General features: G+C 43.6%; 1 protein-coding gene across 1 annotated transcript in view; it reads left to right on the top strand.

Annotated features, from left to right (window-relative positions):
• Window positions 1-25343, top strand: part of LOC126474317 (calphotin-like) — an 81005-nt gene that overhangs the window by 43133 nt on the left and 12529 nt on the right. Inside the window, exon 4 of the mRNA XM_050101783.1 lies at window positions 12694-13257. Within this exon, the coding sequence (XP_049957740.1) occupies window positions 12694-13257 (564 nt within the window). The remainder of the gene's footprint in view (window positions 1-12693; window positions 13258-25343) is intronic.

Genomic DNA, 25343 nt, shown 5'->3' with positions numbered 1-25343 from the left:
TATCATCATATCTCTTCTCCCAGCACTGGTAAAAGTATTTGAAAAAGCCACTGCCATCCAGATTCAAAATATTATTGAAAAATTTGAGATTATTTTGAAAACTCAATTTGGCTTCCAACACAGAAAAAGTGCTACAGATGCAATAAACAAGTTTGTTGATAAGATTAGCACATCATTAGACAGTAACAATAAAGTTGCACGGATCATTGCAGGGATTGTTTGTGATCTCAGAAAAGCTTTTGACTCAGTAAATTATGCACTTCCTATCCACAAACTTGACAAGTATGGAATTAGGGGTAGTACTTTACAGTGGTTTATTTTATAGCTGTGCAATAGGAAACAAAGAGTGGTTGTCTTTAAAATTGCAGCAAATTACTTTCCCAAATGCAAGACAGTAACACAAGGTGTCCTTCAAGGTTCTATCCTAGTACCAATTTCGTTTCTATTCTACATTAATGACCTATCAATCAATATAAATGCCCCATTGGTTTTCTTTGCAAATGTCTGTATTAATTGAAGAACAGGAGCCAGAAAGTATTCGTATCAGCATCATCAATAGAACAGATCATTTATCAACATCCCAGGAAATTAAAATAAATCACAAAAATCAAAATCTAAAAGAATTGGACTCTGTGAAATTTTTAGGATTATACCTAGACAGGAATTTAAATTGAAATAAGAGTTGAGTATCTGTTAAACTACGTAGCTTTGCATTTGCAATGCAAAAATTAGCTAGTGCCACTGACATGGTACAAGGAAAACTGCATAGCCTAGCTACTTCCAGTCAGTTATAAGGTACAGTATTTTTTTGGGAGAAAATTTGAGCAACTTAATGTGCATACTGAAATTACAGAAAAGAACTGTTAGAAAGATGTGTGCTGAACATCCAAGAAAATCGTGTCGTCCATTATTTAAAAATCTGAAATTATTAACAGTGCCTATATATAACAATTTTAATGTAACAATTTAGAATTATTCCAGGAGAACTGCTTTGATCACACTCACAATACAAGAAATTAAAAAAAAAAAATTATGCTCCCTGCTCATCGTTTAAAATTCTATGCTCATACTCCACAGTATACGGGAATTAAAATTTACAACTGACTAAAAGCCAAGAACATTCTGAGAATGAACCTAGAGTCACTAGAAATAAAGCTGCTTGATACTCTACTTCAGCAATGCTACTATTCCGTTTAAGTATTCAAGAATGATGAACTGAATATTTCAGCAGGATGTAGTTTATCAATTGTTTTTAATGTAAATATGTGAAGGTATCTTTTCACAAAAAGTTACATTAATGTTTAAATCATGTTTTATGTCAATGAAATTGTATAAACCATACTTTGATGTGTCTCCTGTACTCTAATCAAATGATTAGTCACTGCATTTCGTGACTTTCACTGGTAATTACAAAATATGGGACATGGTTCCTAATGGTGTGTGTGATCACCATGATTGGGAATACATTAACTGCAACATGCTTCCATGCTGGCCACAAGCATGCACCACTAGCATAGTTGACAACTGCTTAAGGGTCACTGGTGCATATGAACATGCTGCAATACCTCTTCCCAATGCATCCCACTTATGCTCAATGGGATTATAGTTGGGAGGGAGGGGAGGGGGGGGGGGGGGTGCCAAATATCCACTCAGCTCTTCCATGTGTGCTGTTCAGAGTGGTCATGCATTGTCATCCTTAAAAATAAAGTCAGGACCAAATGCACTACTGACTACTGAAAAGATACACATGGGGATGGACTACGTGGCATTCGCCTGCTTTACTTCTTCGCTGATGGTCCTCAGTGTCAACATACTGTGTTGTGATACTGGCTGAAAAAATAGGGGGTGGAAGGACGGTACAGACTACTGAAAATAATGTAGCAGACAGGTGCACAGTTGAATTTAACAGTTCTTTACTTCCACTGTTCACGACCCCACTATATTACACAGTTATATGGTCAGTGCAGTATTGTTTAACTTTAGATAAGCCTCATTAATAGTTTGCAGGCAAACATCCACATACTGCTACAATAGTTTACTGTTGAACACCTACGAGCAGTAAAAGCCTAACCACAAAGTTCACAGTTCTTGAAGAATAGAAAGGTATGTATGGAATACTCACTGTCATTGTTTTAACACACAGCCTAATTGTATTACACTTATTTCACAGTTAAGTTGAAGCACTGTTGTTGATCTAACCAACACAGGTTTCTTGTCTGAAACTCAGCCATGGACTGACTGTCTCAGGACCAAAAATCGGGCCCTTATATGTCCTCACAATAATAGGTACTGAAACTACATATTGTTTTAAGTTAAATTTATAGAAATTACAGTTAAAACTTAACTCAATAAATTAACTGAATACATCGAAAAATTGGATCTTTTTAACAGTTTCTTCTACTACAAGAGTTAGCCCCAATTATTTGTTTAAATCATTAAAGTAACAAATATCATTACACACACAATACTTTTGACAAAACTGTTAATTATTTTGGAACTAATTAAGAGCTGACTTTGCTAACATGTTTTTGAATAGAGCCAAATAGAGCCTTTAAGAATACTGTTAGTTGTTCCTTCAAATATTTATAATTAGTACAGACTTTCTATTTGTTTGTAAGTCAACAATAGAATTTAAGTTACAAAACCATTACTGATTTCACCCTATAACAAAAGATACTAACTAATAATAGTCAAAATAAATTTGAGAACCAATTACATACATAAAATTAAGCGCAGAATTATATCTGGTGGTATATTCTTTAAAACTGAGGGCCAACCTTTCTGTTTTATGGAAATTCAAATTATACTCTTGTATGTTATGTATGTATGAAAGTATTTGTATGGAGTGTAGCCATGTATGGAAGTGAAACATGGATGATAACCAGTTTGGACAAGAAGAGAATAGAAGCTTTCGAAATGTGGTGCTACAGAAGAATGCTGAACATAAGGTGGGTAGATCACGTAACTAATGAGGAGGTATTGAATAGGATTGGGGAGAAGAGAAGTTTGTGGCACAACTTGACTAGAAGAAGGGATCGGTTGGTAGGACATGTTTTGAGGCATCAAGGGATCACAAATTTAGCATTGGAGGGCAGCGTGGAGGGTAAAAATCGTAGAGGGAGACCAAGAGATCAATACACTAAGCAGATTCAGATGGATGTAGGTTGCAGTAAGTACTGGGAGATGAAGAAGCTTGCACAGGATAGAGTAGCATGGAGAGCTGCATCAAACCAGTCTCAGGACTGAAGACCACAACAACAACAACATGTTAATGGTCATTAGTCGGACATGAAGAAATAAATTTTAAGGAGGCAGATGGGAAAACAGGAGGGGAAATAAAAATACCCTACTTGCTTCTTCACAACTAAAGTGTCAAAATAACACTCACAAATGAATGTGCCATCAACAACAATTTGGAGGTCATAATGCCCATGCAAAATTACACTTCGTCACACAATAACACCTGAACCACCAAATGCTTAGGTTTGACAATGTTCCTATGTGGGTCATGTGTTCCCACCTCTTTCTGAGAGTATGTCCAGCATTGTCAAACATGATAATTTTGGTGGTGCAGATGTTACTGTGTGGAGGAAAGGTATGTGTTAATGTCAGTGGATGAGCTCCATTGCTGCCAAAGGAAGTGGGTGATGATATTTTTGGCTCAAGTGGTTCAGATCAATGCAGGTAGGCAGAAGAGAGAGGGTCATACTAGAGCTGTGTCCTTATTTACAAAGGGCCAGTGTCCTCTGGATCTATTCCATGTATGATTCCAAGGTGACTACTGCAATTGTACAAACAAAGGAGGCTCAGTGACACTGTAAGCTGGACCTACACTGAAGTGAACTGTTGATTAATGGTAGAACTTGCAACATTATGAAGTAAACATTTCATTTTCTAGCTATCATAACATTACTGAGGTCACCACTATAAATATGACACAGCCTTCATTGTACTGGCTGGGCAGATAGCTGGAATTGCTCCTAACCCAGAATCAGACCTACATCATCAATATCCTGGGACCCTCTCTTATCCATTCCATTGACAAACTTACAGCTACATGAGAGGGACAGTTTTCTGTAGAGTAGTTGCTTCAACAAGTACAATAATACTGAGTAAACAGTATCACACAGTTGTAACCATGAATGTAACAATATTGGGCATCCTGCTAGCTCTGCCTCTGCTGTGCGCAGCCTTCACCTATGTTAAGCAGAGAACTGTTGACCTGACTGGATCTTCAGTACATCAGTTGCCAGTAGACTGTTGCTAGTGGGCTGGATTACCAATAGCTGATATGGAATAATTAGGTGAAATTTGGTATGGACATTGCTTTGATAACTGTAAGGAATTCATTGAGAGAATCTGTTTCATGTAAGTAGTTATTAGATAATGCATCGAGAGTAAAGAATCTGGTAATATTACTGTGCTAGTCTGTAAGTGGTCATATGGTGGGATAAATAGTCATAAAAGCCAGTGGACTAATGCCATTTGAGTTAAGTGTACAGCCAATGAACCTTATGATTTAGGCTGGGTACTTGTAAAGAAACATTACTGTACACAGTTATCAGTTTGTAGGATGTATGCTGAGTCTTTCCATAATTACCATGAGCTAAGATGTGGAGATCGCATCTACAGGAGAGTGGAGTTATGTACTGCCACCACTATTTACCAGCACTGCTGAATAGAATAACAACGCTGCCACAGCTTTGGCAAGAGGCCATGGGAGCAAGCCAGGCTGTAGCTGGCCAAATGTAGTTATGTCAGGGACTTCTTATCTATACAACAAGAACTGTCACTATGACACTGACCAATTATCATATTGCGGGCCTGGCGAGTGATGCCACCGTAATAATGACGACACAGCAGAAAGACAGAACTGCTGCCATGGATGGCCTGATTACTTCACGACAATGCTATAGGCTCTGTTGGGGCTTTGGGACAAGAATAGATGCTTTCACAAAACAAGTGTGCACCAGTCAAGTGTAAAGATCCCATTTTTTTATAAATATAATAGAGGGAAACATTCCACGTGGGAAAAATATATCTAAAAACACAGATGATGTGACTTACCGAATGAAAGTGCTGGCAGGTCGATAGACACACAAACAAACACAAACATACACATGAAATTCAAGCTTTCACAACAAACTGTTGCCTCATCAGGAAAGAGGGAAGGAGAGGGAAAGACGAAAGGATGTGGGTTTTAAGGGAGAGGGTAAGGAGTCATTCCAATCCCGGGAGCGGAAAGACTTACCGTAGGGGGAAAGAAGGGGTATACACTCGCGCGCACACACACACATATCCATCCGCACATACACAGACACAAGCAGACATTTGTAAAGGCAAAGAGTTTGGGCAGAGATGTCAGTCGAGGCGGAAGTACAGAGGCAAAGATGTTGTTGAAAGACAGGTGAGGTATGAGCGGCGGCAAATTGAAATTAGCGGAGATTGAGGCCTGGCGGGTAATGAGAAGAGAGGATATACTGAAGGGCAAGTTCCTATCTCCGGAGTTCTGACAGGTTGGTGTTAGTGGGAAGTATCCAGATAACCCAGATGGTGTAACACTGTGCCAAGATGTGCTGGCCATGCACCAAGGCATGTTTAGCCACAGCAACAAACTGCCATTCGCATGAATGGACACAGGCAGACAGTGTTTGTTGGTAATGAGGATCACCCTGTGGCTAAACATGCCTTGGTGCACGGCCAGCACATCTTGGCACAGTGTTACACCGTCCGGGTTATCTGGATACTTCCCACTAACACCAACCTGTCAGAACTCCGGAAATGGGAACTTGCCCTTCAGTATATCCTCTCTTCTTGTTACCTGCCAGGCCTCAATCTCCACTAATTTCAATTTGCCGCCGCTCATTCCTCACCTGTCTTTCAACAACATCTTTGCCTCTGTACTTCTGCCTCGACTGACAACTCTGCCCAAACTCTTTGCCTTTACAAATGTCTGTATATGTGTGGATGGATATGTGTGTGTGTGTGAGTGTATACCCGTCCTTTTTTCCCCCCTAAGGTAAGTCTTTCCGCTCCCGGGATTGGAATGACTCCTTACCCTCTCCCTTAAAACCCACATCCTTTCGTCTTTCCCTCTCCTTCCCTCTTTCCTGATGAGGCAACAGTTTGTTGCAAAAGCTTGAATTTCATGTGTATGTTTGTGTTTGTTTGTGTGTCTATCGACCTGCCAGCACTTTCGTTCAGTAAGTCACATCATCTGTGTTTTTAGATCCCATTTTTTAGTTAGATGGATGCAGTCTGAAGCCACAAGTGGAGATCTATGCTGGTCTATGAGTTGACACATTTCTACAAGCTGCCACCACAAGACCTGGTGTCTACTAACTGTGGGCCTGCTCCTGGCTCTGAATCTGATGCTGCAGATTTAGGCCCTTGCAGCTGGTGGACCACCCCTGGGCCACTCTCAGCCTCATATCCAGGAAGATAGCTGCTCAAGGCCATGGCAATGCAGAGGACTCAATGCCGCTGCCTGCCTCCACTTGTGGGCACTAAAACTGAGAGCTGTCTTCCTATGTGATGTTCACGGTGGGATTCACTGTCCAGACGCACCTCATTCCAGCATTCCCAATGAGTTTCTGGCTTTACTGCAACCTGTGGACTGCCTGCTTACAACAGTGCCTTCACACTTGCTGTCTTCAGCACATGTCTTGGAGGGAGTTACCATCACAGAGCGTCACCACAACTGTTGTCGTTGGTTCAGAAAAAAACTTCTGATTAATAATGATGTTTCCTCCTGTGATCAAACATCAGTCAAGATCCTGACAACAGCCCAGCTCCTCATCACAACTACACCAGTATAGAGATCACCCACCACCAACTTCTACAGTGCAAAGCTTCTGATTTTGATACATAATTTGCCACATCTTGTGTTGTAATTTGTGTCTTTTCACAGTAAATCATCAATTCTCATACAGTTAACAGATGCTATCTGATGCTGAGTTAATTTATACACCTGCAGATTATAAAGAAAAGAATTAATATTTGTCTGACAGACAGCATTTACTTCCAGTTATCTCATGTGAGTGTAACCAAGCTATCGACATCAATGCTGCATGTGCTGCAGTGAATCACCACGTACTGTGACATAAGATCTTTGCACTCATGAAGGACTCCAAACTTACCAGCTTGATGTTAGCCTTGCTATAGAATTGCAGGTTTTCTGATTGTTTTCAAGGTCAACAAAAGAATTGTGCAGGCTCCATCCATCTCAGGAATAGAGAGGCTTTGCCAAAATTGCATTTCTTCTGGAATGAATCCTTTTGCACATACTTTCACCCCAAAGTGCATAGGGATAATGTTGGATCACTTCCCCACTTCTAGAACACACTACTCTAATATCAACCATAAAGTCAGTGCCAGAAATAATATCATGAGGAAGCTAAATTGGGGTGCAAAATTAAAAGTTCTTATAACCACAGCATTGCTACTCTGCTGCAGAATATCTGTCCCCTGTGTGGTACAGGTCAACTAGTGCCAAATCTGTTGACCCTGCCTTGAACAAAGCTTGCAGGTCAATTACCATGTGGCTAAAACTCGCTGATAGGAAGACATACTGTCTTGCTGGCACTGTTCCTCCAAGTGCTTGCCAAGAAGTTGCTGCCAATCAAGAACAACTGAAGGTTAACAACATTGAAGCACACCCTACATTTAGCCTTCAACAGTCTCAACTTAGGCTGAAACTGAGGAAGAATTTCCTCTAGATGTCAAACCCTTTGGAACTACATACACATAAGGCAAGACTACCACTGTTAAAATCTAAGCATGCAGACTTTACTACAGAGCTGCATGTGAATATCTTCCAGATGGTTATAATGAGGACTGTGGTGTTTGGAGGACCCTTAACCAAGTAAGAACTGGTATTAGTTGGGCTAAGTCATTGCTTTCGACATGGGGCTCCACATCAGGGAAGAGCAAATGCAAATGTGGCTAACACAAACAGAATGCCTTATGTGTCAATGCCTTCTCTGTCCACTTTCATGCTCAGAACAAGATTTGTTGGTTGCCATAACCAATGCCCTAGGTGTGGCTCAGTTTTGGAGAATTGTTATCTGAATGTAGATGTGATCAATTTCTTCATACTGTTAACCTTTCTTGTTTTTAATCTATTTGCCAGGTGAGTATAATTAAAGTGCAGCTACTCCAGAGGTCCAGTGTGAACTGTAATTATTATATGGCAGCAAAACTTGGTAGATATACAAATATGTTAATGTGGAACAGTTTCACACTGGGAAAAAAAAAAAAAAAATTTGTTCCAATTTTGGCCACCAGGTGCTAATCTGGCAATGTTCACTGTTTGTATGGTGGTATAACAGCCATGCTGTAATTTGACAAGCTATAATGTGCATAAACAGTATGACTATCAAGAAGAGAGACTATGTGCTGTTAGTGAAACTGTTTTGTGTGAACAGGAGAAATTAACTGGTGACATTACTTTGTACTATAATTATTAATAAAGGGTGATCCATAGCGTCAGCCGAGAACCAGTAGATGTACATCTGGTAATCAGGGGCTCAAGGATGCAACAGTTTGAAAAAATTCGAAAACATAGTGCCGCACTGCCTACTGAGCACCTAGCCAGCCGGTTACGCAACCCGCCTGGCTCGGCGCTAGGCCGGCGCACCAGCAGATGCGCGCTGTCAGTGAGACAGCAGACGCGCGCTGTCAGTGAGGCTAGGCGCAAATTGAGTAGCATATAGCACGTGTGACGTGACACGACACTACAGCGCGACACGCACGTGCCGCGCGGGTTGCGCGGGTCCAGCGCATATTGCGACGCATACACCAACTTCATATGCACCGACTGGCGAAGCTCTGCGCTGACTGAACCGAAGCGCGCGCAACCTCTTATCTTTCTCAAACGATTTTACAGAAACTATTCTCTGAAAATATATGATTTTTGCCTTACTTGTAGCGTTATATGCCAGCTTTGTGACGAAGTGCCCATCACCTCGCTAATGACCATTCTTATTGTGATGTACACATTTTAGTAAGACACTATGCAAAACTCTATGGCGATATATCACTACTTATACTTCTTTTTTTTTATTTATTTCACTCCAGTGACTGTAATTTTTTAAGAGTTATCGACAGCTAGCGAAACAAGAGCTTCCTAGTATGAAAATAAACATGAAATTTCTTCTTTTATGTTACTGCAAACCGATACTATGAGGGTTTTCATAAGCTATTGAGCTCTGTGATTGCCAATTACTTGTTTAATGAGGCCCTCCGTTTCGGAATTCTGTCTCAATAGCTGCTGTGAGATGAGTTTGGCAAATTACATTGTGACAAAGGAAGTCCAATTAAACCAGTCACCAAGAGAAATGTGGCCTTTACTCATAAATGGTGATGCTTCTTCGAATGAGAAAAGGTTAACAACTCACACAAAAACAGATTGGCAATTCTCTTGGAATTTTGGTGGAATCCCCGTAACTCATCGTATTTTTAACACTGAGCGACTGGAATGGAAACTTACCAAAGGATTTTATTCCTTCTCTTGATCTGAGCAGTATTAAAATAATGACGATCGTTCCTTCAGGGGGAATGATAGGCACATGCCACATACTGTTTACTCACCTAGGGCTTGCCAAACTGACAATGCGTGATCGAGAATAAAGTAGTTGTTATTGAGAAAAAGAAACAACTGATCTGTTGCACAACACAATGGTCAGTGTATCGTCAGCAGCGAAGGAATGCGCGCGACGGGAATGCAGAAGCTATCCATGTGTGCCTTGTGAGATGGTGTTCGAAAAAAACATTGTCATGAAAGTAGATCTGCCTTTGTCAGCAGCACATTTCAACAAATTAAATATATCTAATCATAACACTCTTTTAGGATATTCCTACTTTCGTAATAATACCGACCATTTTCTTCATTTCTGTAGCCTGTTGTTGTATAATTAGTTTATTCATGCTGATAATGTCCATGCAACAATTGAAATGCTTTTTCTCATCACGGTGAACCAATTAAAACATTGTTATTTATGACTGCTTTTCGACTGTTTCTAGCTTGCAGTGGAAATATGTTGTTCACATGCATGTAGTACAGTGTGTTGTATTACATTATTACACCCATATCAGAGTAATCTAAAAATGGTTCAAATGGCTCTGAGCATTATGGGACTCAATTTCTGAGGTCGTTAGTCCCCTAGAACTTAGAACTAGTTAAACCTAACTAACCTAAGGACATCACAAACATCCCTGCCCGAGGAAGGATTCGAACCTGCGACCGTAGCGGTCTTGCGGTTTCAGACTGCAGCGCCTTCAACCGCACAGCCACTACGGCCGGCTCAGAGTAATCAGAGTGAAACTTCTATACTTCAGATCTTGGACGCTTTTTACCACAAGCACAAAGGGATCACACCTGTAGAGATTATCCCTCTCTAAATTTTTGTAACAGATCGTACAGATACGCTAGCTTACTAGGCAGCGAGAATATAACCTTGCTTTACTTTCCTGCCTTGGTTCTTAATCACATGATTTTATACTATTCCTTGCTTCCTTATTCACTAGCCTCTGTCCCTTCTTGCGAGCTGAAAACATCGCGGAGGCATATGGTGCAATTCCAGCGGCCAATGGCACATCAGTTACTGAAGTATACATTTTTCTTAACAGAAGAAAAACAAAACAAAACTATGCAGATATAAATAACAGAAAAGTATATCGTGCTAACGAAGAAAGCTGGAACGTTTAAATGGCGAAAAACGAAACACTACCCAATGCCAATAAAATTCAGGACACAGTAAGGCAAAATTTATCGTATTGGCAATACTACCGATGCTGATATGCACCGTTCCGATGTGAGCATATGGGCGGGCTACTTTTGCGATCACCGCCTCACATTTCCCACGGTGCTAGCGAGGCAAGCGCGACGTGCGGCGCGAGAAACTGTGCCTCAACCACAACGCCGCACGACCTGGCGCAGGCGCGTGTCGCGTTCCAGTCGCGTCGCGTCACAATTTGCGCGGTCCCATTTGAATCTGTGATGTTACAAAAAGACGCGCTGCACTGCGTCGCGCCACACGCGCTATACGCGTCTCAATTTGCGCCTAGCCTGAGACAGCAGACGCGCGCTGTCAGTGAGACAACAGACGCGCACTGTCAGTGAGACAGCAGACGATGTTGCTCATCCAGTGAAAGTCTGGTTAATGCTACCTTCCATGTGAGTTCACCTGATCTGAATCCAAATGACTTTTGGTTCTTTCTACATGATTCGAAGGTCAATATGCTCAAGCACTTTGCTCAGATTCCACCACAACACCTGTGAGGAAATGTTGACCACGTCATGTTATGGATGCAGCATCTTGTTGATATCCCTGATGCTCACAGTGAGCAAGTTGTGTAAGCAGCGGTTAATAATAAAATCAACATTAAGCTTTTCTCACTTGTTTGATCTTTTCTGCCTGTATTCTGTTCCTAATCCATTACATATGGAAACATGTCTACACATCCTTCTTATATTCACAGTGCCAAGATTCCAACTGGTGGCCACAACTGGAACTAATTTTCTTCCATTGTAAATTGATTGCACATTAACAGATTAGTATTTCCATTGTGTTTCACTGCCATACAATAATTACAGTGCTACACTGGACTTCTGTAAATAGTTGCATTTTAATTATAACCACCCAGCATATATAACTACTGTTGTTTTGTAATCATGTACATATTTAATTGTATATATTTAGCATGCTCCTGGCAGGAGATTTAAAAAAATAAAATAAAATAGACATTAATCTATATCCCACAAATAAATATAATACAGAGACATTGTACTTGCTATGACTGCCATTGCAAGAAACGTGTTGTAAAAGGTATAATGTGCTTAAATTGTAAAACGCTTTTTCATTATTCGTGTGTTAATGTCAGTCCTAAAAGGAAACTATGGTTCTGCAATAGCTGTTTCAAAGGCGACTTAGGCCAGAAACCTAATATGAGAAACACCAAAGACGAAGTTATCAGTGCTCTACTGGAAGAGTTTTCAGTTATAAAACATCACGAACACGAACAGTATGAAAGAGAAGCAAAGAGGCTTAGCGTTTTACCTCAAGATACTGTAACATTTGTTAATAACAGTTCTGTTGTTTATGTTTGTAAAAGTGCGGGAGTGCGAGTGCGAAAGAAAACATCAGTCTAAAACTCCCGACCAAGTTCCAAAACTTTACATTTTAGGCAATAACCACAGCCGCTGTATTGTCTCACGCATAAATAAAGCTTCAAATGTGAAATCGATGAGCTTTGTAAAGCCTGGGGCGCCCCTCTCAGAAATAAGAAAACTAGTTTTTTTCTGAAGAAATAAAAAAGCTGTCTTCGAAAGATTTTGTTGTCCTCTTTGGTGGATCTAATGACATTTATCAAAATGATACATCTAAAGCCTGCTGCAAATTAAACAAGAGTTTATCTGAACTAAGTCATACAAATGTTATCCTCGTAAATATACCACAAAGGTACGACTTGATGTCCTGGTCGTGTGTAAACAAGGAAATTAGTGCCGCCAATGAACTTTTTCCAGTATATGCAAACAATATAGAAATGTTTCTGTTGTTAATATTAATACCATTGGTCGCAGATTCACCACTACTAATGGGCTGCACTTAAATGGACTTGGAAAGCAAATTTTTACATTAAAGCTAATGGAAATTATTCAGATACTGCAATACTTACCAACAACATCATCAGTGGTACCTGTATCATCATCACAGAAAGTATCTCTAGGAGTGACTAATGCAGAATCAGATACAGTAACAGTAAATGCAGCAGAAGTACCTAAGGAAGCAATACTAACAGAAGTAGAATCAACAGCAGCGTCAGAAGAACCACGTTCAGTAACAGCAGAAGTAACTCCTCCAGCATTAGAACCAGCTCCTACAGCAGTAACACCATCTCCCTCACCAGCAGTAGCAGCACAAAATACTTCACCAGCAATAGCAGAAGAAACACCATCAGCAACAGCAGAAGCAACTCCTCCAGCAGTAGAACCAGTTCCTATAGCAGCAGCACCATCTCCCACACCAGCAGTAGCAGAACCAACTCCTTTACCAGTAATAGCAGAAACAACTCCTCCACCAGCAGCAACTAAACCAACTTCACCAACAGCAGAAACAGTACCAGCTCCTCCTCCATCACCTTCAAGAGTAGCAGAAAAGAATAGACCAGTCACAGTAAGTAAAGTACCATCTTTGTCTCATGATCAAGTGATACCAAATGATTTGGGAAAACATGTTCCTATAAAACTTGTGGACAGTAAAGTGAAACAAACTTCCAACTGTGTTTCAAACAGACCCAAAAATTACCAAAGAGAAATGAAGATTTTTTTATGGTTTATCCCAAGGAAGTCCAACCACCACCTAACATAGATTCCAGGGCCGAAAAAACAATTAAATGTTCTCCATTGCCCCATAATACTGTACTCCTCCCCTCCTGTGACAGTAACTCTATCTTATTTCTGCACTTAAATGTCAGGTCTCTGAAAAATAAAGCTGATGAGCTTGGTATACTGTTAAAAAGTAACAAAAGAATGATTTTATGTACAAACGAACATTGGTTAAAGGAAGAGGATATAAAACTGTATGTAACATCAGGTTTCAGATTAGCTACATACTTCTGCAGACCCAGTGAATCCTATGGGGGTTCATTCATATATACACTCCTGGAAACTGAAATAAGAACACCGTGAATTCATTGTCCCAGGAAGGGGAAACTTTATTGACACATTCCTGGGGTCAGATACATCACATGGTCACACTGACAGAACCACAGGCACATAGACACAGGCAACAGAGCATGCACAATGTCGGCACTAGTACAGTGAATATCCACCTTTCCCAGCAATGCAGGCTGCTATTCTCCCATGGAGACGATCGTAGAGATGCTGGATGTAGTCCTGTGGAACGGCTTGCCATGCCATTTCCACCTGGCGCCTCAGTTGGACCAGCGTTCGTGCTGGATGTGCAGACCGCGTGAGACGACGCTTCATCCAGTCCCAAACATGCTCAATGGGGGACAGATCCGGAGATCTTGCTGGCCAGGGTAGTTGACTTACACCTTGTAGAGCACGTTGGGTGGCACGCGATACATGCGGACGTGCATTGTCCTGTTGGAACAGCAAGTTCCCTTGCCGGTCTAGGAATGGTAGAACGATGGGTTCGATGACGGTTTGGATGTACCGTGCACTATTCAGTGTCCCCTCGACGATCACCAGTGGTGTACGGCCAGTGTAGGAGATCGCTCCCCACACCATGATGCCGGGTGTTGGCCCTGTGTGCCTCGGTCGTATGCAGTCCTGATTGTGGCGCTCACCTGCACGGCGCCAAACATGCATACGACCATCATTGGCACCAAGGCAGAAGCGACTCTCATCGCTGAACACGACACGTCTCCATTCGTCCCTCCATTCACGCCTGTCGCGACACCACTGGAGGCGGGCTGCATGATGTTGGGGCGTGAGCGGAAGACGGCCTAACGGTGTGCGGGACCGTAGCCCAGCTTCATGGAGACGGTTGCGAATGGTCCTCGCCGATACCCCAGGAGCAACAGTGTCCCTAATTTGCTGGGAAGTGGCGGTGCAGTCCCCTACGGCACTGCGTAGGATCCTACGGTCTTGGCGTGCATCCGTGCGTCGCTGCGGTCCGGTCCCAGGTCGACGGGCACGTGCACCTTCCGCCGACCACTGGCGACAACATCGATGTACTGTGGAGATCTCACGCCCCACGTGTTGAGCAATTCGGCGGTACGTCCACCCGGCCTCCCGCATGCCCACTATACGCCCTCGCTCAAAGTCCGTCAACTGCACATACGGTTCACGTCCACACTGTCGCGGCGTGCTACCAGTGTTAAAGACTGTGATGGAGCTCCGTATGCCACGGCAAACTGGCTGACACTGACGGCGGCGGTGCACAAATGCTGCGCAGCTAGTGCCATTTGACCGCCAACACCGCGGTTCCTGGTGTGTCCGCTGTGCCGTGCGTGTGATCATTGCTTGTACAGCCCTCTTGCAGTGTCCGGAGCAAGTATGGTGGGTCTGACACACCGGTGTCAATGTGTTCTTTTTTCCATTTCCAGGAGTGTATTAGCAATGATCTAGACTTAAAGGTTTCTGTTCTTGAAGTTGGTGACCTATGCATTAAAGGTGTTTTTGAAGCATCTGCTTTTATTATACCTAGTATACAGCTCATAACTGTGTCTTTATATCACACTCCTGAAAGTAATGTAGAACAATTTATAGAACGTTTAGAAAAACTTGTGATCAGTATACAAAAATATACTAAATACAAAATTTTAATCTTTGGGGATCTAAACATAGACATTAGGAAAATGACAGCCAGAAATGTTAATTTAATAAACATGTTAAGATCCTATAATCTCTTTTGTGCTAATGAAAATCCTACAAGGCACTTCTCCTGTCTTGACAATCTAATAACAAATGTATACAAATGTGATTTTGAGCTAGGCTTATTTAATGTCGATTACCTGTCAGACCATAGAGGTATATGGGTGAAACTAATTACTAAAAAACCAAAAGAAGACGAGGAACAAACTCAGTGTGTCAGACTATCTACAGATACAAATATTAGCAAGTATAGAGAAGAACTTAAGTCTGTGGGTTTTTATGGCTATAGTGACGGTCCACGCACCAAAAATTCCAACTTATTACGATAAAGCACTTTTATTACGGTTCGTATATTTACAGAAACACAAGAAAAATAATGCACAATTTCACGACACATCTATCACTAGTCAAGACGCTGACGGGACTGCCAAAGAGGCTCGAGTCCCCAAAGACCTTTTACTCTGCGCTTCGCCGGTGAAGTTACTGGCAGTCGACTGTCGCCACAGAGGCCCCCCCCCCTCCCCCCCCCCCCCATGAGTGCGGAGCACTGGGGGATGGACGTGGGTATCTTCCTGTGTAGTGGCGTTGTGGGATGCTCGCTGGTTGATAGCAACGTGTGCTAAGTGTCCATACTGTCTGTGCAGGGTGGACTAGAGCTCGTATAGTCTGCCATCCGGTGAGGGGGGCGGACTGGTCGACCTGCACGCATGAACTGGACGGGCACAGGAGATGTTGTTGCAGTACCGGTGGAGAGGGGGATGCAAATCTTGCGCATCCCGTCGGTGCTGAACGTTGCGGTTATGGCAGCCGTATCCACCCCATTTGGGATAGGGACTGTGCGCAGAATGGTGATGTGTGACGTGGGGGTGGACCCACGTGAAGTGTCCCCTATGCGGAGGACGAAGATGGATCCCTCGTGGAGCTGCAAGGAAAGCTCGCCGCGTTGGCACTCAGAGGCGTTGATTGCGATGCAAATTTCATCGACAGTGGATGTAGGGTGCACTAGGGGGGGTGGGGGCGAAAAGTAACATAGTTCAGGAGAAACATTGGAACACTCTGTGGAGGTATTGGGTACCAACACTTGGGATGATGTAATGTCACACGCAACATGAGGTTGAGCCTGAGATTGTGGATTGTCACACGCAGTGTCTGTTTGGAACGAGGGTAGCATATCATCGTACACAACCGCTGAGTTGCCCTTGGGTGTAGGCTCGGTGCACATACGATCATGGTGGGACGCAGGAGGGTGGGTGGTCTGTGTGGGATCGGGGTCGTCACCATCTGATGGAAGAGCACTCGACTCGGGAGGTTGTGTTACAGATTCTTCGATCGTCCAGGCTGGTTTCACGCGTTGGAGGGAAACTGTCTGTCAGCGACCACTGACGAGAATGTCCATAGTATTGTCCCTGCGAGACACTACTCGATGTGGGCCGGTGTAGGGTGGTTGTAATGCTGGTTTGACCATGTCATCCCGTAACATAACGAACTCACAAGAGTCCAGTGCCACATGCCTGAACACGCGAGGGCGGGTATGTGGCCGTGGAGGAGGCATGCAGATCGCGGCTATGTGTGTCCGGATCCGTTCAACTAGCATGGGGAGGTCGGACAGATCGGCGATTGCTTCGCCATTGCTGAACTCTGCGGGGAGGACTAGGGTCTCGCCATACAGGAGCTCTGCGAGTGAAGCCTGGAGGTCTGTCTTGTAAGCCGTGCGTATTCCTAGCATAACCCAGGGAAGGGCATCACACCACTCACCGCCGTGGCACATGAGTGCCGCTTTCAGCGTTCTGTGCCACCGCTCGACCAGTCCATTGCTCTGGGGGGTGGTAAGCCATAGTGCGGAATCTATCCACCCCACAGAGGATGCAGAGTTTGTTAAACAGCAGGGATTCAAACTGTCTTCCCTGGTCGGTGGTGATGGATGTAGGACAGCCAAATCGAGCTATCCAGTAGGATAGAAATGCACATGCTACGGAATCTGCTGTGATGTCCTGCAGGGGGATTGCCTCCACCCAATGTGTAACGTGATCAATGCCGGACAGGATATACCTGAAACCATCCGACACGGGTAATGGCCCTACGAGATCCATATGTACATGACGGAAGCGGCCTTTCAGGATGTCGAATTTACCTAGACTGGGTTGTGTGTGCCTGCCAACTTTGCTGCACTGGCACTGTAAACAAGCATGAGCCCAAGTACAACAATTCCTCTTCACACCTGGCCACACAGAGCGTTCTGTAACCAGGCGCGTAGTAGCCTTAGCACCAGGATGTGCCAGGTTATGTAAAGTACTGAACACTTGGCGACACAGCGCAGGGGGAACAATAGGCCGAGCGGTGCCCGTGGATGTATCACACCACAGTGGCTTGGCCGAGCCCGGTAGGTTGCACGAAACGATCTGAAGGGAAGTATCTGGGTCCTGTCGGAGGTTGTGCAATTCGGTGTCACTGTCCTGTAAGTGGGCCAATTCATCGAAATTAATTGGGGGATGAAGTTGCAGTGATACATGATAGGTAGTCAGCCACCACATTTTCTGACCCTCGAATGTAACGGATGTCTGTTGTGTATTGGCAAATTAAGTCCATTTGCCGGAACCTACGTGGGGGAAGGTCGGTAGCGGGGTTACGGATAGCCTCCACGAGGGGGCGGTGGACCGTGAAGATTGTTATATTCCTTCCTTCAATGTCTGTGCAGAAATATTTCACAGCTTCATAAACTGCAAGCAATTCTCTGTTGAATGCTGGCCATTTACGTTGAGCTGTAGATAATTTTTTGTAAAAAAAAATGGAGTGGTTGAGTCGTGTCATTGACATGCTGTTGTAGGACTGCACCGATTGCGAAATCACTTGCATCCACTGTAATCGAGATGCAGGCATCTGGCAAAGGATGGGCGAGAGTGACACCACGTACTAACGCTGATTTAAGGTCTTCAAAAGCTCTCACCATGCTGTTATACCACGGTACTCGGCGACAGCCTCAGGTTTGTTTTCCGGCCAATGCATCAGTCAAAGGGGCTTGAATTTCTGCCGCCATCGGCAGGTTACGACGGTAGAAATTGACAGTTCCTAAAAACCGGCGTAATTCGCGAAACGACACTGGGAGGGATAGCTCACGAATGCAGTCAACCCGCTCCTGCGGGGGGCATATACCATCCGAGGAGACTGTGTACCCCAGAAAAGTGACAGCAGTGCAGCAGAGTTGTGACTTGTCATTATTGATCTCGACTCCGTTACGTGTCAATAAGTCCTGTATCGTGGCCAGGTGGAGTTCATGTTCCCTGTCAGAGGGGGAGAAAATTAGTATGTCATCGAGGTATGTGTAGCAATATGTGCAGTTAAAAAGAAGTGAATCTATAAAACGCTGCCAAGTTTGGGCCACGTTTTTGAGACCATAAGGCATGTAACAAAATTCGTGCAGGCCAAAAGGTGTGATTACTGCTGTCTTTGGGATGTCACTCTGTTCCATTGGTATCTGTAAATATGCCTTGCGGCAGTCCAAGACACTGAAGATGCGTGCTCCGCTAAGTACTTGCGCAAAGTCTTGTATGTGAGGTATCGGGTAATTGTCTAATACCGTCCGCGCGTTGAGGCGACGATAGTCGCTGCACAGGCGCACAGTGCCGTCCTTTTTGGGAACTAAGTGTATGGTGGAGGACCAGTTACTGTCCTATGGGCGAACAATGCCTGTCCTCAGAAGTTCCTCCACTGCGGCTTTAGCAAGGCGTAGTTTATGTGGTGGCAGTCGGCGCACTTTATGGCGCACTGGAGGCCCATCTGTCGTGACAATTTTGTGTGTCGTGCCATTCGTAATAGCATTCAGCTTGGCTGGCGAACTCACTTGGGGCCCGTCGTGAATGGGGATCAGTAGCACACGAGAGTCACTAACCTGATGTGCCAGGGAAGCAGTCTGCTTCTGTGTCGACAAAGTTCCACGAGGTGCATCTCCGGTGTCAGGTGGTGGCGGCGTTGGCAGGCGTTGTACGAGGCGTCGTGCCTTGGTGAGGGCTCGTGTAGCCGATGATCTGGCATGGTTCCGTTCGAGATTGTGAGGACGGAGATCGTCGACTGCAGGGCGTTCAGGCTGGAGATGGGCGGTGGAAATCGTGAGGCTGTCTGCCGATGAAGAGCACTTGATGGGAGCTGTGCCCAGGTCGTCGGGCAGCCGAGGGGGAAGGGGGGCCGAAGAGGCGACTGAACATGCAATGTGCGTGGACGAGGCGTGGTGCAATAATGCGGCTGACTGAAGATCTGGAGACAGTCCGAAGTGGAAAAGGAAGTCGATGCCTAATACTGGATCTTCAACATCAGCCACGTAGAAGGACCAAGTGAACTGTTTACCAGGTATGAGTTCAATAGGTAACTTGGCCAAACCCTCGACACAAAGTGTCGACTTATTTGCTGCTTGAAGGGACAGTTTGGTTGATGTCGTGTCGTTTACAGAAAATGTGGCAGGTATGACACTAACGTCTGCTCTGGTATCGACGAGAAAATACCGGCGCGAACCTACATCCAAGGTGTACAGACGCCCTCGTGGGGTGGGGGATCTGACAGAATGCAATGTCTGTGGGCGCCCCTGCCTGTATCCGCGGACCGTGGCGCCTACTGCGGCCCGCGTGCGGCGTTTGGTAATGCGCAGGGTGGGCGGCAGTTGCAAGCGGCGTCCCTGAAAGTGGTGTGAAACCAGCATATGCGTGAATCAGCTATACTCGTCCCGCCAGCCGAAGCATCAGGCGGGGGGAAGGCGGGTTGGGCAGGCGCTAGCCCAGTTGGGGTGGGGAGCGGCTGTTGCCCGCTGGCGGTTCCCGGTCTTGGCCGCTAGGTGGCTGCTGTTCCGTGTGCTGTCCGCGATACGCACGCGCCCGGCCTCTACCGCCCGACGGTGGAAGTATACACACAGGGTTACCAACCTCGGCAGTGTTAGGCACTGTGCTGTGTCGAATAATGGCGTATGCCTGATCCGCCAGCCGTAGTTTATCCTCGAGTGATGCTGCGGTATGTGGAAGCAAATGTAACTGTAGTTCTTGTGGCAGCTTCACCAACCACAATGCCCAGAGCGCTAAGTTCGGCAGGATCTCGGTACCGACCTGTGCACGCAAGCGTTGCCACAGCTGTGAGGGTGTTCTGTCGCCTAAAGTCTCGTCGTAAATTATGTTGTGAATAGTATCGGCCAGCGGACGAGAGAGGCATTCAATAAGTAATGCGCGAGCAGAGGCATATTCGTTGCTCTTAAGAGGGTTCAGCAATAATTCACTGATGAGATCAGGGTGGTCGTGCAGGTGGTTCACTAAACACACAAAACGGGTGCTGTCGTCCGCAATACCGTGTATGTCCAACATGTTGTCCACCAAGGTAAACCACGTCACTGGGTTGTCCGGTTGTAATGGTGGCAGCTTCGGAAAACGGCCGGAAGCCAGTGTTTGTGGGGCTGCAGGAGCGGCACGAAATGCACGGGGATTCTGCACGGTGTTCACTGGTGTGAAATGTGCCTCAGTGGCAGGCGATGTGTTGCGTTGAACGTCCGTTAGCTGTGTAGGCGAGACGTGGTATCCAGTCCATGTAGGCACGGAATCCGTGCGGCCACACGACAAGCATGGCACGGCAGGCGCGGGTGGGTCAACTGCCGGTGCAGCCAGAATCTCGAGCAGAGGCGCGAGATCGCGACTGAGCGCCAAGTGACGGGGCGGAACCACGGCAGGTGCGTTGCCCGAGGTGTGCGCGGGCGGCGGGATGGGTAGGCATATAAATGGTCCGGTGCGGTTGGCACGAGTGTCCCTTCGACCGGCGCAAAGGGGGGCACGTTACGCGGCAGCCGTGCATGTGGACCCAGAAACTGGCCAGCTACGTGGTCCATGCTGTGCGGTAGAAACTCGGGGTTTCCAGGGTCCTATACTGAAGGGGCATTCTGTTGAGCGTAGAATGCCATAGAAGGTGTCTGCGACGATGTGTACAGCGCCCGGTGTGGTATGCCGGCAGAGGTTAGAGTCGTCCGGCCAGGCGAGGAAAACACGGGAGATACGAACATTCCCAGTGTATTAGTGGCACACGGGGTGAAGCGTTGTCCTTCACAGTCGAATGTCCATTCTGCAGTTGCGGCGTCGTGCACTGCCATAAAAACTGGAGGCTGCAACATTGTTTATTGGCGCGAAACCGGTGATACACAGCGAGCGACTGCAACGTATTTTCGCAACTCGGGGTCACCAATGTGGGTTTTTATGGCTATAGTGACGGTCCATGCACCAAAAATTCCAACTTATTACGATAAGGCACTTTTATTACGGTTCGTATATTTACAGAAACACTTAAAAAACAATGCACAATTTCACGACATGTGTATCACTAGTCAAGATGCAGACAGGACTGCCAAAGAGGCTCGAGTCCCCAAAGACCTTTTACTCTGCACTTCGCCGGTGAAGTTACTGGCAGTCAACTGTCGCCACAAGTCTATAGATTGGAATACTGTTATACATTCCTCCAGAAATGTTGATGAAGCCTTCAGCACATTCCTCAAAATCATTTCTGAAATCTTCCACACATGCTGTCCACTGGCTAAAAAACAAAAAAGTTAGGAAACCTAGCCACTCAACTTTACAGAAGTGGTTTTCACCCCATTTACAAAAACTGAGACTATTGGTAATTACTTGTCATGATAAGGTCAAAAAGGGAGCAGTAGATAAAGAAACTTACAAAAACCTGAAAAGAAAATCTAGGTCTGAAATTAAAATAGCCAAGTGTAAGGCAAATGGTGATTTCATTAAAAAATCGCACAATAAATGTAAGGCTGCATGGAAAGTAATAAAAGCAGAGCTAGGTATGGATATAAACTACAAAGACAACACAAATGCTGCTAACGTCACTGCTGATGATTTCAATCACTTTTTTGTCAACTCTGCCAATCTTAGCCTTCCAACCCACAGCAACCAGAATTCCAATTCAACACATACACCTATTTCTCATCCCATATCTGGCAGAAATTTTCAACAAAACATTACAAACATAGTGTCAGCTTGTAAATGGAGAGAAGTACAAGTAACTGATATAATTAAAGCAACCTCTAAATTAGGATACTCTAGATCTGAAGATGTGTATGGCCTGTCAAACTATGTAATTAAAAAAGTTGTAGATCTCATAACATACCCTCTTTGCATACTGATAAACTGGATGCTCTCGAGTGGACACTTTTCAGAATGTCTCAAAAAAACAGTTGTCATACCATTATACAAAAAGGGTGACAAGTCCTGTATCAATAATTATAGACCAATTTCACTTGTGCCTATTCTCTCAAAAATAATAGAACATTGCATACCGCAGCAAATATGCATACACCTATCACTGACAACAAGACCTCATGTAGACCTTATTTTAGAGACTTAAAAATTCTCACAGTCTCATCTCATTACGTATATTGTTGCCTATTAAACATAAAAGAAAACTTAAACCACTACACTATAAGGAAATCAGTTCATCAACACAATACTCGACAAACAAATATGATTGATATACCCACAACCAGGCTTAAGAAAACCCAATCTAGCTATGAATACATAGGCATAAAATTATTCAACACTTTACCCATACAGGCTCAATTGGTTTCAATGGATATTTTCAAAACTAAAATCAAAGTGTGGATGAAGAAAAATACTTTCTACAGTGTAGAAGAATTTCAGAATAGTTGTAAAGATGATCTAATTTATTGATAAACTAAGGCTTACTGTTATGTATAGTTATGAATGTAGAGGCAGCTAGCTATAAGCTAATACGGTACAACACTGTCTTTTTTTACCATGTAATATTTTTGTTATATGAAACATAATGTACAAATAGCTATAATACTTCTGACAACATTGATTGCATGTTGTTGTTGTTGTTGTGGTCTTCAGTCCTGAGACTGGTTTGATGCAGCTCTCCATGCTACTCTATCCTGTGCAAGCTTTTTCATCTCCCAGTACCTACTGCAACCTACATCCTTCTGAATCTGCTTAGTGTATTCATCTCTTGGTCTCCCTCTACGATTTTTTCCCTCCACGCTGCCCTCCAATACTAAATTGATGATCCCTTGATGCCTCAGAACATGTCCTACCAACCGATCCCTTCTTCTGGTCAAGTTGTGCCACAAACTTCTCTTCTCCCCAATCCTATTCAATACTTCCTCATTAGTTATGTGATCTACCCATCTAATCTTCAGCATTCTTCTGTAGCACCACATTTCGAAAGCTTCTATTCTCTTCTTGTCCAAACTATTTATCGTCCATGTTTCACTTCCATACATGGCTACTAAAACATTGCATGTTAATGCTGATAAATTATGGCTTACTGTTATGTATGGATCTAGGTGTAGAAGCTGTTGTAAGCTAATAGTTTACAACATTGCTATATTTTTACTATGTAATATTTTGGTATGTAAAACATAATGTACAAATAGCTGTAACTCTTCTGATGACATCGATTGCATGTTAGTGCTGAAAGATGGATAAAATAAATAAATTCCCCTGAAAGTGAAAGAGTATTGGATCAGTCCAGTTTATGTCAAGAAAACTGTACCTACTCATCATCCAGATCCTCACACAGAGGGAAACTGATGAGGGGGGCCAGTTCTATCCGAATTTGGCCCAATACAACGAATCCAGAACAAGTAGTCAACACTCAGGTGGACGTTCCGTTACTTTATAGTCAAATTAGTTTTAAAGATCCTCTACCTAATAATATATGCAGTAGTAATTTTGTTATGCACTTGAACATAAGAGGTCTGTCTGAAGGAATGATCAGGAAGCTTTATGATATAGAAATTTTGCTAGAAAGTGTGAAACAATCTGTGAAAGTAATATACCTTAATGAACATTGGCTAAAATCTGAAAATATCGGTCTCCTAAATAAACTTACGGGTTATAAACTGGCTACCAGCTTTTGTAGGACCAATGGGTATGGAGGCTCTTGCATATTAGTTCATTCCACGGTAGACTATGATATCAGACAGAATTTTAGCCATCTGAATGAAGAAGGCACATTTGAAAGTTGTTGTATAGAACTTAAAGAGTATAACACACTAATTATCAGCATATATCGCATCCCTGGGTACCATAAAAGCTCTGTATTTTTAGATAAGTTTGATACATTGGTACATAAATTAAAATGTGAGAAACTGTACAAGAAAGTGGTTATATGTGCTGACTTCAACATAGATGTAAGGACTGATGACAAATTTTCTTCACACTTAAAGAACCTGGTAGCCACAAATGGGCTAAATCTCAATTTCGATCAGTATACAAGAATTACAGCAAGCTCTGCAACATGTATTGACAATATTGTAAGTAGTTATAATTATTATGTAAAAGAAAAATTTCTTCTAGATTTAGGAGTATCAGACCATAAAGCACTATTTGTATCACTACCGAAGCAAAATTCAGTCTGCACAACAAAAAGATGTAGGAATTTCAGTCAAGAAAATGTGGAAGTATTTTGCAAAAAACTAAGCCAAACCAAGTGGACAGTCAGCAAACACACTTCCACAAGTGACAATTACAACAACTTTTTAACTGAATTCTTGGGTGTATTCAATGAATGCTTCCCTTTTGTAACAGTGAGGACCAGACCCCAAAAAAGTAGATCCTGGGTAACAAAAGGAATTAGAGTGTCTAGTGCTACTAAGAGGAAACTGCATATGGAGGCAAAAGTAAATCGAAGCCCTCAATTTCTTAAGTATGTAAGCACATACAAAAAAACATTTGACAAAATAGTTAAACTAGCAAAACGTACTGCAAATAACGACTTCATTTCAAATGCAAAAAACAAATCAAAAGCTGTTTGGTCTGTTATAAGAAGTGAAGTTGGCAGTGAGGCAGAGAGAAAATGCCCTTCTAAAATAGTGATAAATGGTAGAGCTGTTACAGAACCCAGTGCCATTTGTGAATCATTCAATGACTTTTTCATAAATTGTAGCAAATTTGGTGACTGTTCAACACCAAATACAAAGCCCAATATGACAGATAGCAATTGCACGTGTTTT

Source organism: Schistocerca serialis, chromosome 4, assembly GCF_023864345.2.
Source record: "Schistocerca serialis cubense isolate TAMUIC-IGC-003099 chromosome 4, iqSchSeri2.2, whole genome shotgun sequence".
Taxonomy (NCBI): Eukaryota; Metazoa; Arthropoda; class Insecta; order Orthoptera; family Acrididae; genus Schistocerca; species Schistocerca serialis.
The sequence above is the reverse complement of the archived record's forward strand: the minus strand, read 5'-3'. Positions and strand labels throughout refer to the sequence as shown.